The sequence below is a fragment of the Hyla sarda genome, chromosome 2, assembly GCF_029499605.1.
Source record: "Hyla sarda isolate aHylSar1 chromosome 2, aHylSar1.hap1, whole genome shotgun sequence".
Taxonomy (NCBI): domain Eukaryota; kingdom Metazoa; phylum Chordata; class Amphibia; order Anura; family Hylidae; genus Hyla; species Hyla sarda.
Window position 1 is genome coordinate 199176460 of NC_079190.1, and position 15226 is coordinate 199191685.

General features: G+C 40.5%; 1 protein-coding gene across 1 annotated transcript in view; it reads left to right on the plus strand.

Annotated features, from left to right (window-relative positions):
• Positions 1-15226, plus strand: part of MRPS9 (mitochondrial ribosomal protein S9) — a 131431-nt gene that overhangs the window by 86035 nt on the left and 30170 nt on the right. Inside the window, exons 3-4 of the mRNA XM_056556105.1 lie at positions 11030-11092; positions 11769-11799. Coding sequence (XP_056412080.1) covers positions 11030-11092; positions 11769-11799 — 94 coding nt within the window. The remainder of the gene's footprint in view (positions 1-11029; positions 11093-11768; positions 11800-15226) is intronic.

Sequence of the window (15226 nt, forward strand, 5' to 3'; positions counted from 1 at the left end):
GGGGAGGGCGGAATGGAGTCTCCCTCCCAAGAAAGCAGACATGATATTTAAAACAATGCTACACTCAGGGTGTTCAATGCTGTGCAACAAGCTGACAAGACCATCCTAAGAACAGCTGGAACTCTCTCATGGACTGCTATATCATCATGCTGTAAGAATTTCATCTTTTGTTTTCTGAACTTGCCTTGCTAAACTCTTTTATACATTTTTGTAACTGTATGTCATTTGTTTCTGTATTTTTATATAGTCAGCACTGTGATACCTTTTATCAGATTAAATGTTTAATTAATCAGCTCTGGTCTTTGATCTCTAAATATATGAGGTCACCTTTCTGAAGGAGGCTCTGGTAAAACACGTTTATCGAAGGGTTAATTTGGTGACTTGCTGGGACTAGTAGTGGATACCCAGAGGTCTGGCGACTTTAACCCTTGCACCATCACACTCTCTCTAGCGTCTTGGCTGGACCGATAGGGTGTTATTGTGACACCTCTACACCTAATAAAATAAATGCAAATCTTTATTAGTTTAACACAAAAAAGTTAAAAAAAATACATGCAGTGACAGACCTTACACAAAGGCACCAGAACACATATAGAAGATAGGTACGTAGACTGAACCCATAGGATATGTAAGTATTATTCAAAAAACATGCCAGGCATAGATCCACAATATACAAGTATGCAACAAGCAGAACAGAGCAAGGAATAAACTTGGACAAAAGTATAGAATAAATCAATGAGGGTGCCAGACCATACCTATACAGCTGTAGGTATGGTCTGGCACCCTCAATAATTTATTCTATTATTCTATACTATCACACAACATTGTCAGTATTTTTTTTTTTTTTATCAAAAATAGTTTTTATAGTGTAAGTATGATAAACAATCAAAAAGTACATAAATGAGATATCGCTATAATCGTACCAACCTGCAAAATAAAATTACCATGTCATTGGTACTGCATGGTGAACACCGTTTAAAAAAAAAAGTAATAATAATAATCTTGCCAAAATTACTGCTTTTTGGTAATCCCGTCTCACTAAAAATGTAATAAAAGTGATCAAAATGTCAGACATACCCCAAAATAGTACTATTCAAAACCGCTACTTATCTCGCAAAAAATAAGCCCTCACACTGCTCCATTGATGAAAAAATTTAAACATTACAGATCTTAGAATAGGGCAGGCATAGACAACCTTCAGCACTGCATATGTTTTGGACTAAATCTCCCATGATGCTCATTCAGAAAAATGCTGCCAAAGCATCATGGGAGAAGTAGTCCAAAACATCCGCAGTGCCGAAGGTTGCCTATGCCTGGAATAGGGTGACACTAACTAAAAATAGGATGACTTAGCGTACCAGACCGAAGTGGTAAAGAAGACAGGCAGACCTTCTCACCTGCCCCACCTTGACAGCTGCTATCTGGAAGGGGAACAGAGAGGTGTTGGCAGCCCCATCAACAAGGTTGGCTCCCCCTGTCAGGTCCCGGTCCTTCTGTTCGTGCTGCCAACCACGGCATAGAGGGATACAGAAAGTGAAAGTAAAAGTCTCCTCAGTGAAGTGAGGAACAGAAAGTTCTGCTTTGTGGGTCCTCAAGGAGAAGAATAAAGCTGTGGCTGCCGTTTTACTCAACACTCTGGGTCTCTCTAACACAGCACCAACCAGCAACAGTATGTGGGTCTCTGTATTGTTGTACCATACTTAAAAGTGTATTCCCGTGGAAAACTTTTTTTTTTTTTTTAAATCAACTGGTGCCAGAAAGTTAAACAGATTTGTAAATTAGAAAGAAGAAAAGTAGGTATGTGCAGCTCACAATTACTAATACACACCAAGGTCAAACTAGGGCATGCAGCTATACCTTAGTTGCAAAAAAGGAAAGAAAACCGGAAACAAATACTTGTGCCCGGACCTTCTAGGTGAGTATGAATATAATGAATTTGGGTTAATAATTATAAAAATAAAATAGTGGGACGTGCTTCAATAATAATATATTAAATTTATTAAAATGGCAATGTAAAAAGTTACTCCTCACAGGGCCCTGTGCGGAGAACACATAGGATACAGGCAATAGATATTAATGCATAAAAAAATATATATAAATGTACCACTGGCATATATAGTAGTTTCTTATGTGCAACAAGGAAATGCCTATTCTAGGTAAGCAAATACTCAATGCACAAAAACAAGCCACATGCAGGCTAGAATAGTACTCTAATGAAGTGGCTAGTTACTAGCCTGTATCCTATGTGTTCTCCGCACAGGGCCCTGTGCGGAGAACACATAGGATACAGGCTAGTTACTAGCCACTTCATTAGAGTACTATTCTAGCCTGCATGTGGCTTGTTTTTGTGCATTGAGTATTTGCTTACCTAGAATAGGCATTTCCTTGTTGCACATAAAAAACTACTATATATGCCAGTGGTACATTTATATATATTGTATGTTGAATTGTATGTTTCTTGTACAAGGTCTTATCTCCTAACATTAGAGTAGGCCCAGTGTACAACATATATACCTGCATCATGAGAAGATATCATTTGTACATTAGTAAGCAGAGCAATATATCCAGTTAGAATTTCTCCAGTTACATTACCCATGTGGCTATGAGTATCTTTGGATTAGTGTTGCTAGTGATAGCTGTTCCTAGGGTGTTCTTTTTTTTTTCTTTCTTCTTCTTTGACACGCTGCAATATAAGTTATTTATTGCACGTTTCTCTAATGATGAGGGCATGGAAAAACAAATGCTCTGTAGACAGTGATGTATTTCTTTACCCAGACTTGGTAAGTAGATAATCACAAATTTGTAATTGTCAACTTTTTAGTGCTGTGTAATTAATCCATAATTTCCTTTTGGGTATGATTGAATTATACTTGGCACATATCTGTCAATGCCAACTTCTTTATTCTAGGAGCCATTAACATAAATCAGTGCATTATATATCAAGCTACCAGGACCTCATCCAATTAAAATATTTGAGGGATCAGGAGCTCAGCCTTTATCATGGTGACAACTTTAAAGCCCAATCTAACTTGTATGCAATGGAATAAATGTAGCGTTTTCTTGTTTGTATTAGAAGTAGCTAAACATATGTTCTCTCTATAGCTATTTAAAGGAAAACTGTCAGCAAGTTCACCCACACTAAACCCAATACACTGGATTATAGTGTGGGTGAACAGGAGTCCATACAGGGGCAGGGATGTGGAATTGCTATTGCCCGATGCCCGGGATGTGCCGTTCCGGGCAGGTGAACTTTTCCGCCCTTTAGCCCGGCTTCGGGCAAGCAGGGCCGGACCTGACCAGCGCTACGGCGATCAGCAGTCTGTATGGAGCGGGCTCCCGACTCGTGCCCACTCCATACTCCTGCTGTCCTCAGCTGTGGAAACTTGCGTTCTTCGAATGCAGAGCAGGGGGAGGGGAGATGAGAAGCTGTGTACGTCTCCCCTGCTCTGCATTCTTTCTCCCTGTGCAGATCTGCGTCCTCTGCCTTTGCTCCCCCAGCTTTAGCTTCGGAGAGGTGAGGGGAGGAGCGGTGGCACGTCTGCAAGGGGAGACTGCATGCGGCGCTCAGAGGGGTGTATGGAGTGGGCTCCGGAGTCCTGCCCGTTCCATACTCTGCAGCCCCCAGCTGTTCTCAGTAGCCGGGGGCCGCCGCTAATAGCCAGCATGCAGTGATTGCCCCGGCTGGCTATTAACCGTTTAGATCGCCGCTGTCAAAGCTTGACAGCGGCGTCTAAAGGGACATGTGAATGCTCCCTGGTGGGCTAGTGTAGTGGATTGTCCCCCCACAGCGCGATCGCAGGGGGGCAATCCACTATAGAGGTAGCTGGAAAGCTTACCTCTGTTCCCTGCTGTCCAGCTCTGTCATTGATAGATTCTGGCTGGACCAGGCTCTATCAATGGATCACAGAGCACACAGATCAATTGAGTTCAATAGGACTCTCTTCATCTGTATGAGGAATCTAATGATTCCTCCTAAAAGTCTAATAAAGTGTAAAAAAAAAAAAAAGTTTTGAAAGACACACACTAACCCCTTCCATGTTAAAAGTTCAAATCACCCCCTTATCCTATATAAAAAAAATGTAAACATAATAAAAATAAACATATTTTATATCGCTGCGTGCGTAATTGTACGAACTATTAAAATAGAACATTATGTATCTCGTACGATAAATGTTAAAAAAAAAAAAAAAAATACGAAACCACGACGTAAAACATGAAAACATGACGTAAATTATACAAATCTGGTATTGCTGTAATCAGGCGGCCTAAAGTATCAAAACAACATGTTAGCTCAACCACAAGGTAAATGGCGTAGAAAAGAAAAACCACCAAATCTGAAAAATTATCTTTTACTATTTCAATGTCACTTCCCCATATATATATATATATAAATTTTTTTTTTTTGGGAGAATATGTTATTAAAAAATTAAAAGGTATCATTATAGTAGGTAGTTATGGCTATTATAGGGCGAGGAGGAAAAAACGAGAGTGTAAAAGCGAAAAATGGTCCGGACAAGTGGATCGTCATGAGGGACAATTAGATTTTGCTCCATTTTAGTCCCGTGGACAAGAAGTTTTTTTTATAAAATTTCCACACCCCTGAGGGGTCACTTACATTTTTTTTTTTTTTTTTTTTGCTGCATTGCCTCCGAGTTTTCGTCCTGTAAAGTCCCGTAATTCACCCCCTTTAAATGCACTTTGCAGGCATGTCCCCCGCCAGCAGTCATACTTTGGGTCTCGGAGGAAGGTGCCTAAACACTCCCCCTTAATCACATATGCATTTTCTTCAACTCCACGTCCTAGTGACATGGAAGCACACGCCCCCTAAGCACTGCGCTCTGTATGCAGAACGCAGGCGCTGAATATTATACGCAGCTGTCACATCCTGATGATGTGAGAGCTGTGCGTCCCCGGGAAGCACTCTGCGCAGTGTAACTGCGCATGCGCCTTGCCCTCGCTGCAGAAATTGGGAGTAGCTAGGGCCCAGCGCATGCGCTGTTACACTGCGAAGAGCGTTCTCCGGGGACGCACAGCTCTCAAGTCATCAGGATGTGACAGCTGCGTATGATCTTCAGCACCTGTGCTCTGCATGGAGAGCGCAGTGCTCAGGGGGTGGGTGACTCCGCGTCACTGGGACATGAAGTTGAAGAAAATGCATATGCAATTAATTTGGAGGGCTTAGGCACCTTCCTCCGAGACCCAAAGTATGACTGCTGGCGGGGAAAACATGCCTGCAGAGCACATCTAAGGGGGATGAATTACGGGACTTTATAGGACGAAATCTCGGCGGCAACCCAGCAAAAAAATGTAAGCAAAAAAATACCCCTGTATGGACTCCTATTCACCCACACTGTAAACCAGTGTATTGGGTTTAGTGTGGGTAAACTTGCTGACAGTTTTCTTTTAAAGGGATGTTTTACAAAACATTTTGGTTCTAGTTTTGTGTTTGCGATATCTCATGATGTGCCCTGCCACTGCAGTAGGTCATTGCACCCTATGCTTTACAGGGAATGTGTCACTTCTATTTTTATGGCAAATCTCTTTTTTTTTATTGAGAAAAAAACTGTCAGGGAAAAAGAACAAATGCTCACAGATTGAGAAACAGAACAGCAAGTTGAACACCAATGGAATGCCACATTATCTCTTTAAAAAACAAAAAAAACCACGGCTCTCCACAGACACACATGACACGAATCGGTGGCAAATCTTCAGATGATTTGCCATAAGTAATTTGGATGAAAGTGTAAATAGTGTAAATACAAGTCTGTGAGGTCTCCATGACTCAAATCAGGTTATACGTAACAAAAGCAAGAGGAGGCAACAGTGCTCTGTACGGTAAGACACTAAGAAGACAGAACGCAAAGATAGATATCAGAAAAGGAAACCTGCTGCAACTCAAGGGAGATAAGAAAATAACTTAAGCCAATGGAGGTACACCTGTGTGTCCTGGAAAGGGAGCCATAGCCAAGCCAAAGACTCTGAGGTGTCCATGTCAGTCACCACCAAATCCTACATCCTACGGTTTAGGGTTTCCACAAATTCCATTTTGGAGAGAGTAACCAAGGATTCCCAAAGTCTCCGAATAACCATCATAGCGGCACCTAGAATGTCTCAGAAGACTGTGTTTAGCTCGGGAGGTTGTCACCTATGTTTTTTTTTCATTATTGATTAGAGCCAGATACTGAAACCTGTTCTTTTTCTAATCTGTTCGAATTTTGTGATTCTGATATGTTCTTATTTATTTTATTTAGTTATATCATAATCTTACCTGAGCTGCATCTAACAGTTTTTGAGGATTTTCGGGATTTCTTTAGTTTTTCACAGGTAATATAACACTGGTGATGCCTGATTCACTGACCATTATTATATCACCTGTGAAAGACTAAGGATATCCAGAATACATGACCTGTTGGGGGGGGTCTTGAGGACCGCGCTTCAGAAACACTGCTTTACAGCAAGCCAAATGGACATAGATGGGCAGAGGGTCTATGACCGTCGCCTATTGTGAATCGCCTGACCTTGAGCTATATAGGAGGTTTTTTTGTTGTTGTTTTTTTTTCCTGTTGTTGTTATTTTGGGGCAGAAAAAAAACGTTTATAGGTAAACATCTGAGAGGTTCAGACTTTTTAAAAATATTTTGTGTGTCTTTTTATAACTTATTTTTTCAGCTTATGTTTTTTTAAGCCTCTAACAAATGTAAGTTGTTTTGATTTTGTATAGACTTAAACTGCAAAATTTCATTTTTTTTAAATGATATTAAAATGGCAAGATTAGTGAGCATATTATCAAAAATTCTTATAAAATGTTTAATGTAAAGATTTGATTTAACCTCTTAAGGACCAATGACGTTGTGGAACGTCATGGCACCCTGGGCTTTAAGGACCAATGACTTCCCACAACGTCATGGCGTTTTCCGGTCCCTGCCGCTCGCCGGGCAGAGATCGGAAAGGCATGCCTGCTGAAATCGTTCAGCAGGCATGCCGTGCAAATGCCTAGGGGGGTCCCGGGACCCCCGCATGTCTGCGATCGCAGAAAATCGCAAGTCAATTCAGACATGCGATTTTTCTCCTATTCCGGGCTGATCAGGTCTCTGGTGACCTGATCACCCAGAAAATAGGGATGCTCGGACCTGTCAGTGACAGGCCCCAGCATCCTGCAGGGTAGGAGTGAGGTTGCCATGCTGCGATCTCCTCCTATCTCCTGCCATTGGTCAGAACTGATTCTGACCAATGGCAGAGCAGGACAGTGGGTTGCCATGGAAACCCCCCATTCTGCCCACCCCTGGAAGTCAGGCAGAACGGGGGGAGAACATGGAGGCCGGTACCTGGAGGAGAAGACTCGTGGGGCCCGGCAATCATCGCAGATATTCACCGGAGATCCCGGCTCAGGTAGGGAATCGAAGGTGGGGGGGAGAAATTAAACTGAAAGTAAAGTGATTTTAACTGTGGCAACCACTAGGAAGGCCGAACTGCAACTCCCAGCATGCCCAGACAGCCAAAGGCTGTGTGGGCATGCTGGGAGTTGTAGTTTTGCAACATCTGGAGGGTCACAGTTTGGGGACCACTGTTACAGTGGTGCCCAAACTGTAGCCCTCCAGATGTTGCCAAACTACAACTCTCAGCATGCCTAGACTGCCCAGGCATGCTGGGAGTTGTAGTTCTGTAACATCTGTCCCTTCAGATTTTGCAATTTTCATGACATTTTTGAAAATTGCTGCTCTACTTTGAAGCCCTCTAATTTTTTCAAAAAGTTAAAATATGTCCATTTTATGATGCCAACATAAAGTGGACATATTGTATTTGTGGATAAAAATAAAATGTATTGTGAATATCCATTTTCCTTACAAGCAGAGAGCTTCAAAGTTAGAAAAATGCTACATTTTCAAAATTTTCATGAAATTTTTGAATTTTTCACAAAAAAAAGGATGCAAGTAACGCCGAAAATTTACCACCAAAATAAAGTAGAATATGTCACGAAAAACAATCTCAGAATCAGAATATTCGGTAAAAGCATCTTAGAGTTATTAATGCTTAAAGTCACTTGGTGGTCAGATGTGCAAAAAACGCTCTGGTCCTAAGGTGTAAAATGACCTGGTCCTTAAGGGGTTAAACTATAGGTCATTTTCTGATTACACACTTTTTTTCAAAACGGGATGCACACATCATATCCAAGGATCCATATAGCCAATGCTTGTCTATGAAAGTTTTTAAAAGATTTGTCTGGTGATTTTTTTATTTTTTTATTTGCAAAGTGGCCAGGCTGGGATAAAAATCTAATAACATCCATACACAACACACCTGTCGTGAATACCTCCTGTCATTCAAACAGTGCCAATTCACTCCCTGCTCATCATTTCCCGATAGAGGCAGGCCATGCTTCTTATTGAATCCTAAAATGGATAGTGATTTTTCTTACTGTCGCAAAATATTGAGGGGAAAATGGTCAGTAGACAACCCACGTAACAGCTCGAAGTTGTACACAATTTTGTATGAATGCTGTTACCTATGTAATGCTGTGGTAATATGGCACCATACTACCATCAAACCAGTCATCTACAAAAGGAAAAACCTAATTATACCTTAAAGGGTCACTCTCATTAAAACTAATTTTTGCTATTACACTCCTTATGGTAAATGAAAAATATTTCTAATATACTTTGTTTTAAAAAAAATGAAGTTTTCTGTGTTTTATTTGTGCTTAAAAAAGCTCAAGAGCACATTTTCCCCCAACTCATACACAGACTTTGGACCAAAGTCCGAACACAGGAAGTGCCGCCTGGGGTGCTGAGGGGGGGGGGGGTGTTCAGCCTCATCCAATCATAGCTCCTCTCACACATAACTGCCATATGCTGTTGGCTGGACCCCCCCCCCCCCCCCCCCCTCAGCACTCCAGGTGGCACTTCCAAAACAAAGTATATTAGAAATATTTTTCATTTACCATAAGGAGTGCAATAGCAAAAATTAGTTTCAATGAGAGTGCCCATTTAAGATTCAGTAGTAGACATCATTTAGATGCAATGTAATTTTTTGCTCTTCATTCCCTAGTACCGCTATTTTTCCTGACACAGTGACAATATCCAAATTGGCGCTAATCATATTTTATGTGTAATCACAGTTTATTGGCATCCATGCAGTAAATTTTACATGTTAATTTCGTTCATTAGGAAAATGAAAGGTCACTTATGTATATTACTGCCTGAAAGGGCACCTGAGTATATTACTGTTTTTATTATATCTGTGACCTTTTTATCTTTTTTATTTTTTATTTAATCTAAAAATATATTATGATATATAGAAATGCAGTAATAAATCATGATTGAGACATTTTTTTTCCAATCTTTACTAAAATGGCACCATATGAATTCTATGCTTTATTGGTATTAAATTAAAACAACAGAATAGCCCTCCCACCTAAAACACACCCCAAAGAAAAAACAAACACAGATGGGGAGTACGCCAATCCAGAAGGTGTACCATATATACCAGATCCAGCATACTGTTGTGCCAAAAATATACAAAAATCATACCGTACCTAACTGGAACATTGTAGGGGTTCGCCGGTGCATCCCACCACCTTGCCACGTGTTTCGACACTTCGTCAGGAGAAGGGGGTGTTTTTAGTGTCTATTGTTTGTATGTTTATATGACATTCATTGGCACCTTATGTGGCAGCTGGACTGTAGGTATTGACCATGAGAATGCTGCCCAATCTACTGGCATAATGTTAAAGAGCAAGAGTAGCTGAGCAGATTGATGTGTATTTTTGTGTAAAAAAAAAAAAATCTTCAGTATTCTTTGTCACCTATTTATTGAAATCTCTGCTTATTATGGACTTAATGGGGTTATCCAGGAACAGGAAAACACAGCTACTTTCTTTCAAAAACCGCTCCCCATCTGTCTCCAGGTTGGGTGTGGTTCTGCAGCTCAGTTCCATTGAAGTGAATGGAGCCAAGTTGTAAAACCACACCCAGCCTGGAGACAGACGTGGGGCTGTTTTTGAAAGCACTTAGCTGTGTTTTTCTATTCCTGGATAACCCCTTTAATAGTCCAATGGGCTGTCTCACTCAGTGATTGACAGCCTTACATGTATTAGCATACTTAGAGATGGTTGCCAAAGACTGATAAGAGCTGTCCACTTGATTCCTAAAGCCAAGAAGTAGCTATTATTTCCATAATGTAAATGACAAGTTATACTGAATCTTTTCACAAAAAAATATGACTACACTGCTCTTCTCGGTATAGGATTTGTTGCTGACGCAGGTCTGAATTCTTGTGTAAGGTGATAGGCTCCATTTTTAAGATTGCCTTTGGCAAATGATCCTATTGATTTAATTGATTACAAAAATGGGAGATATTGATATAAAGATTAAAGTGAATCTGTCAGCCCTAGAGATGAGCGAAGTTACAGTGATTCGTTTTGTCATGAACCTCGTGGCTCGGCGTTTGCTGACTTTATCCTGCATAAATTAGTTCAGCTTTCAGGTGCTCCGGTGGGCTGGAAAAGGTGGATACAGTCCTAGGAGAGAGTCTCCAGCCCACCGGAGCACCTGAAAGCTGAACTCATTTATGCAGGATAAAGTCAGCAAACGCCGAGATGTTCGTGACGAATCGAATGACTGTAACTTCGCTCATCTCTAGTCAGCACCATCACCCACACTAACTTGTACTGCCTGATAGTTCAGGTAACGCTGATGGAATTGGTCTTCACTTTATCTTCCTAGGTTCAGTCATTCTTGAGATATCCTTACAATTCCAAATATGTAAATGAAGGTATTGGTACATTGTGTGTGTTCCGTAGCCCTGAGGAGCACTGGTTCTTCTTCCTGGCTGGTGTAGTGCCTCATGCCCTCTAATGAATATTCATGCTTTTTTTTTTTTCTTCTGCTTTTCCTAGGGAAAAGTACACCAAGACATTTATTTATGTATTGGGATTTGTATGGCTATCCTGGGAATGGTGGCATTTTTTTTATTTTATTTATATGGAACATGCTGGTTATCTAATTTTTACTAATTTAATTTTTCTATTTCAGAAAGCCATTGCCTATCTCTTTCCCTCTGGATTATTTGAGAAGAGAGCCAGACCACTTATGAAGGTACTGTGCTATTCTATATGTTTTAGTGTAAGGACTGTGTATTTCCACAGTATATAAGAAAATAAGCATTTTGTCCATAGCCGTTATTAAGAACAGTGGTTTAGTTGTGAGATACCTTAAACTCATGTCAGCAGTAGCGCAAACTAGAACTGCACAGAAAGTTTTAGAAATATCTCTTCCAGAGAAAGTGAATGGATTTATAGTACTAGTTTTCTCTATGTTAAAGGGGTACTCAAGGGATCTGAACTTATCAAACATTTACAATTCCTTTTAAGCATAGGGTCACACATGCCGTATTTTGCTGCATATTTTTTTGCAGCTGATTTTGCTACCCATTGACTTAAATGGGTAGGAAAATAGGCAGCAAAATTCAGCACATGTGACCCTACTCTAATAAGTAAAAAAAAAAATGGCCTTATATTCCGAAGAGGCTTCAATTTACAGGGCTACTAAGCTATTAGCAGCCAAGTGTGGGCAAGGTGGGTCATTTTTGTCATTTTGCTATTGACTCTGGACATCACTAGTAAAGACCAACAAAGTTCTAGTGCAGATAGTGGTTACCTATTTATAAAACACTAACACACTGGCCATCAATCATAAGCAATAATGTTGCTGTTATTTTGAGTTTAGTCTTTAATTTACTAACCAAGTAATTTGCTTTGTCTTTCTTTTATAGCACCCTGATGAGATTTTTCCAAAGCAACTGGGTAAGTGATGACAATACTCAGATGGCCTACTTGTGGTTTGTTTTACTTTTCAATGTTTTACTTTTTCAGTTCCTTTTTCTACAAACTACATTTATCCTTAAAGGGGTACTCTGTTGCTTACACATGTTATCCCCTATCTAAAGGATAGGGGATAAGATGCCTGATCGCGGGAGTCCCGCCGCTGGGGACCCCCGGGATCTTGCACGCGGCACCCCGTTTGTAATCAATACGGATTACCGCGACCACACAGCCGGCGGCGTGTGACTTCACGCCTCCGCCCCCTTGTGACGTCACGCTCCGCCCCTCAATGCAAGCCTATGGGAGGGGGCGTGACAGGGAACAGCGAACACGCTCCGGGGACTGATTACAAACGGGGTGCTGCGTGCAAGATCCCGAGGGTCCCCAGCGGCGGGACTCCCGCGATCAGGCATCTTATCCCCTATCCTGTAAAGGGGATATCCACCATAAGGTGATTTTAGTACGTAGCTGGCAGGCTATAATGGACATGCTTAGGAAGGATCTGCGCTTGTCTTGGGGCTAAATGGCTATGTTGTGAGATTACTAGAACATTGTGGTTAGCTTTTTGTGAACTGGTATTTCCTGCTTGAGTTTTCTTTTTTTTTTTTTTTTTTTACTACAAATCCCATCATTCCATTTCCTCCCTCCCACACATCAGCCACACCACCCATTGAAACATAAATGAGCTGCATCCATTCAAAAGACCTGTGGTTTTCAATCAGGGTGCCTACATCTGTTGCATTAGTTGCAGATTGATTCCTCCACCCATTGAAGCAGACATGCTCCCTGTCATCAGCTGACTAGTGAGTCAGGTCTCGGCCGTATTGCAACCTGGGAAAAATCTGAGACAAGTCATTTTGTATGCTGGTAAAAATAAATATCGGGGTGGAAATCACAGAAGAATTGTGAGAAAACTGTGACACACAGACACTATATGACACAGTACAGAAACTATATTATGAACTACACTAACTTTACAGCCCCTGTAGCATAGTCAAATAAAAGAAAATCCTGGAAACCCCCTTTAAACACATTGGAGATTATACATAGTAGTTTGCTGAAGATCTAGCAATGAGGCTTCCACTGATCACTGTTATGGAGGCCCTGTGGCCCTTATTACTCATCTGCAAGTTTGTTGTGAGGAGGAATTTGTGGTGGAAAGAGTGATTGATGACACCCCATACTAGCAATCAGTTGATCAAACTTTTGGATAGTTGTTAATGGGAAACCCCATTTATTATCTGTGAGAAAAAAAATCTAGAAACATTGCCACCTCTGTCAATAGGTTGTGTCCAGTCCTGCAGTTTGTTCCTATTCAAGTGAATGCAGCATTCACAAGAGGGCATCTCCCCTATGTTTTTCCCTTTGTTTGGAAGGGGTTAAAAGGTCTATGAAACTTAAAGAGGTACTTCAGTGATCAACTTGTATGTAAAATCCGCTTGGGGAGGGGGTAAGTAAAAAAAAATAAACCGCTAACCTACGGGAGGCGCAATGTCATCTGAAGCCCTGCCGAGATTAATATCCGCCCTCACTCTTCTATGCTGCGCTCGCACTAGGAGCGCAGCATAGAAGAAGCAGCCAATCGCTGCAGACTAAAAGCTCCTCCCCTAATAAAAAAAATCACTGTTCTTTTCCCAATCAAAAAGTCCCTTTAACCCCTTAACGACAATGGACGTAAATGTACGTCATGGTGCCATGGTACTTAACGCACCATGACGTACATTTACACTCAGCCATGACCGCGAGCACTGGAACGGTGCTCTCGTCATGTGCGGCAGGTCCCGGCTGCTATCAGCAGCCAGGGACCCGCTGGTAATAGCAGACATCCGCGATCGCGCGGATGTCCGCCATTAACTATTCAGATGCCGTGATTAATACAGATCACGGCAACTGCGGCAGTGCGGTACTTTAAAAGGATGATCGTATCGCCTGCAGCGCTGCCGCGCGGATCCAGCATGGCGGCCGGAGGTCCCCTCACCTGGCTCCAGCTGTCTCCCGGGGTCTTCTGCTCTGGTCTGAGATCAAGCAGACCAGAGCAGAAGATCACCGATAATACTGATCAGTGCTATGTCCTCTACATAGCACTGAACAGTATTAGCAATAGCACTTTAATAGTCCCTATGGGGACTATTAAAGTGTAAAAAAAAAAAAAAAAGGTTAAACGTCCGTTTTTCCCATTTTACCCCCCAAAAAGCATAATAAAAATAATTAATACACATATTTGGTATTGCCGCATGCGTAAAAGTCTGAACTATTAAAATATATTGTTAATTATCCCATACGGTGAACGGCGTAAACTTGCTGCTTTTTTTGTCACATTTTATTCCAAAAAAAAATTTAAAAATAAGGAAAAAAAAACCTAGGCAAAAGTGGTACTGATAAAAACTACGGCTCATACCGCCCCGTATACGGAAAAAATTGAAAGTTAGTGGTGGTTAAAATGGGGGAACTTCAAATATACAAATTTTGTTAAAATGGTTTGAGATTTTTTTTTTTTTTAAGCGGTACTATTATAGAAAAGCATATAACATGGGTATCATTTTAATTGTATTGACCCACAGAATAAAGAAAATATGTAATTTTTAACGTACTGTGTACAGCGTGAAAACAAAACCTTTCAAAATTTACTAAATTGCATTTTTCTTTTCAATTTTCCCACATAAATAATATTTGTTTGGTTGCGCCGTACATTTTATGGTAAAATAAGTTATGTAATTACAAAGTACAATTGGTGAAGCAAAAAACAAACCCTCATATGGGTCTGTGGATGGAAATATAAGAGAGTAGGCGAGGAGGAAAAAACGGAAATGCAAAAATAAAATTGGTCTAGTCCTTAAGGCCAAAGTGAGCCTGGTCCTTAAGGGGTTAAAACCAAAATAGTACCAACAAAAATTACAGGTCCCTGTACAGCCCGGTATACAGAAAAATAAAGTTCTAGGGATCAGAAAAGTATGTTTTTAAACATAATGGTTTTTTTTTTATTTAAAAAAAATTTTTTTTTTTTGTTTTTTTTAAGTAGTACAATAATAGCAAAAGATAGAACATATATAAAACATGTAATTTTTACCTTAAAGTGCACTGCATAAAAAGAAAACCTTTCATGATAAAATGAAATGTGTCATTACAAAGTACAATTGTTCATGCAAAAAACAAGCCCTCATATGGGACTGTGGATGGAAAAATAAGAGTTATGGCTCTCTAAAGACGAGTAGGGGGAAAAAGAAAAAAAAAACACACAAAAATTGTAATTTGCTGCGTCCTTAAGTGGTTAAAAATAGTCCCTCCTATATTAAATGGCTATGGTCCTTAAACCAGAAAACACCATATAATGTGTTGCTGACCCACGGTCTTTATCTTGCATATGATTTTTTACTATGATAATTTAAGGCTATGATGTCATCATTTAGGC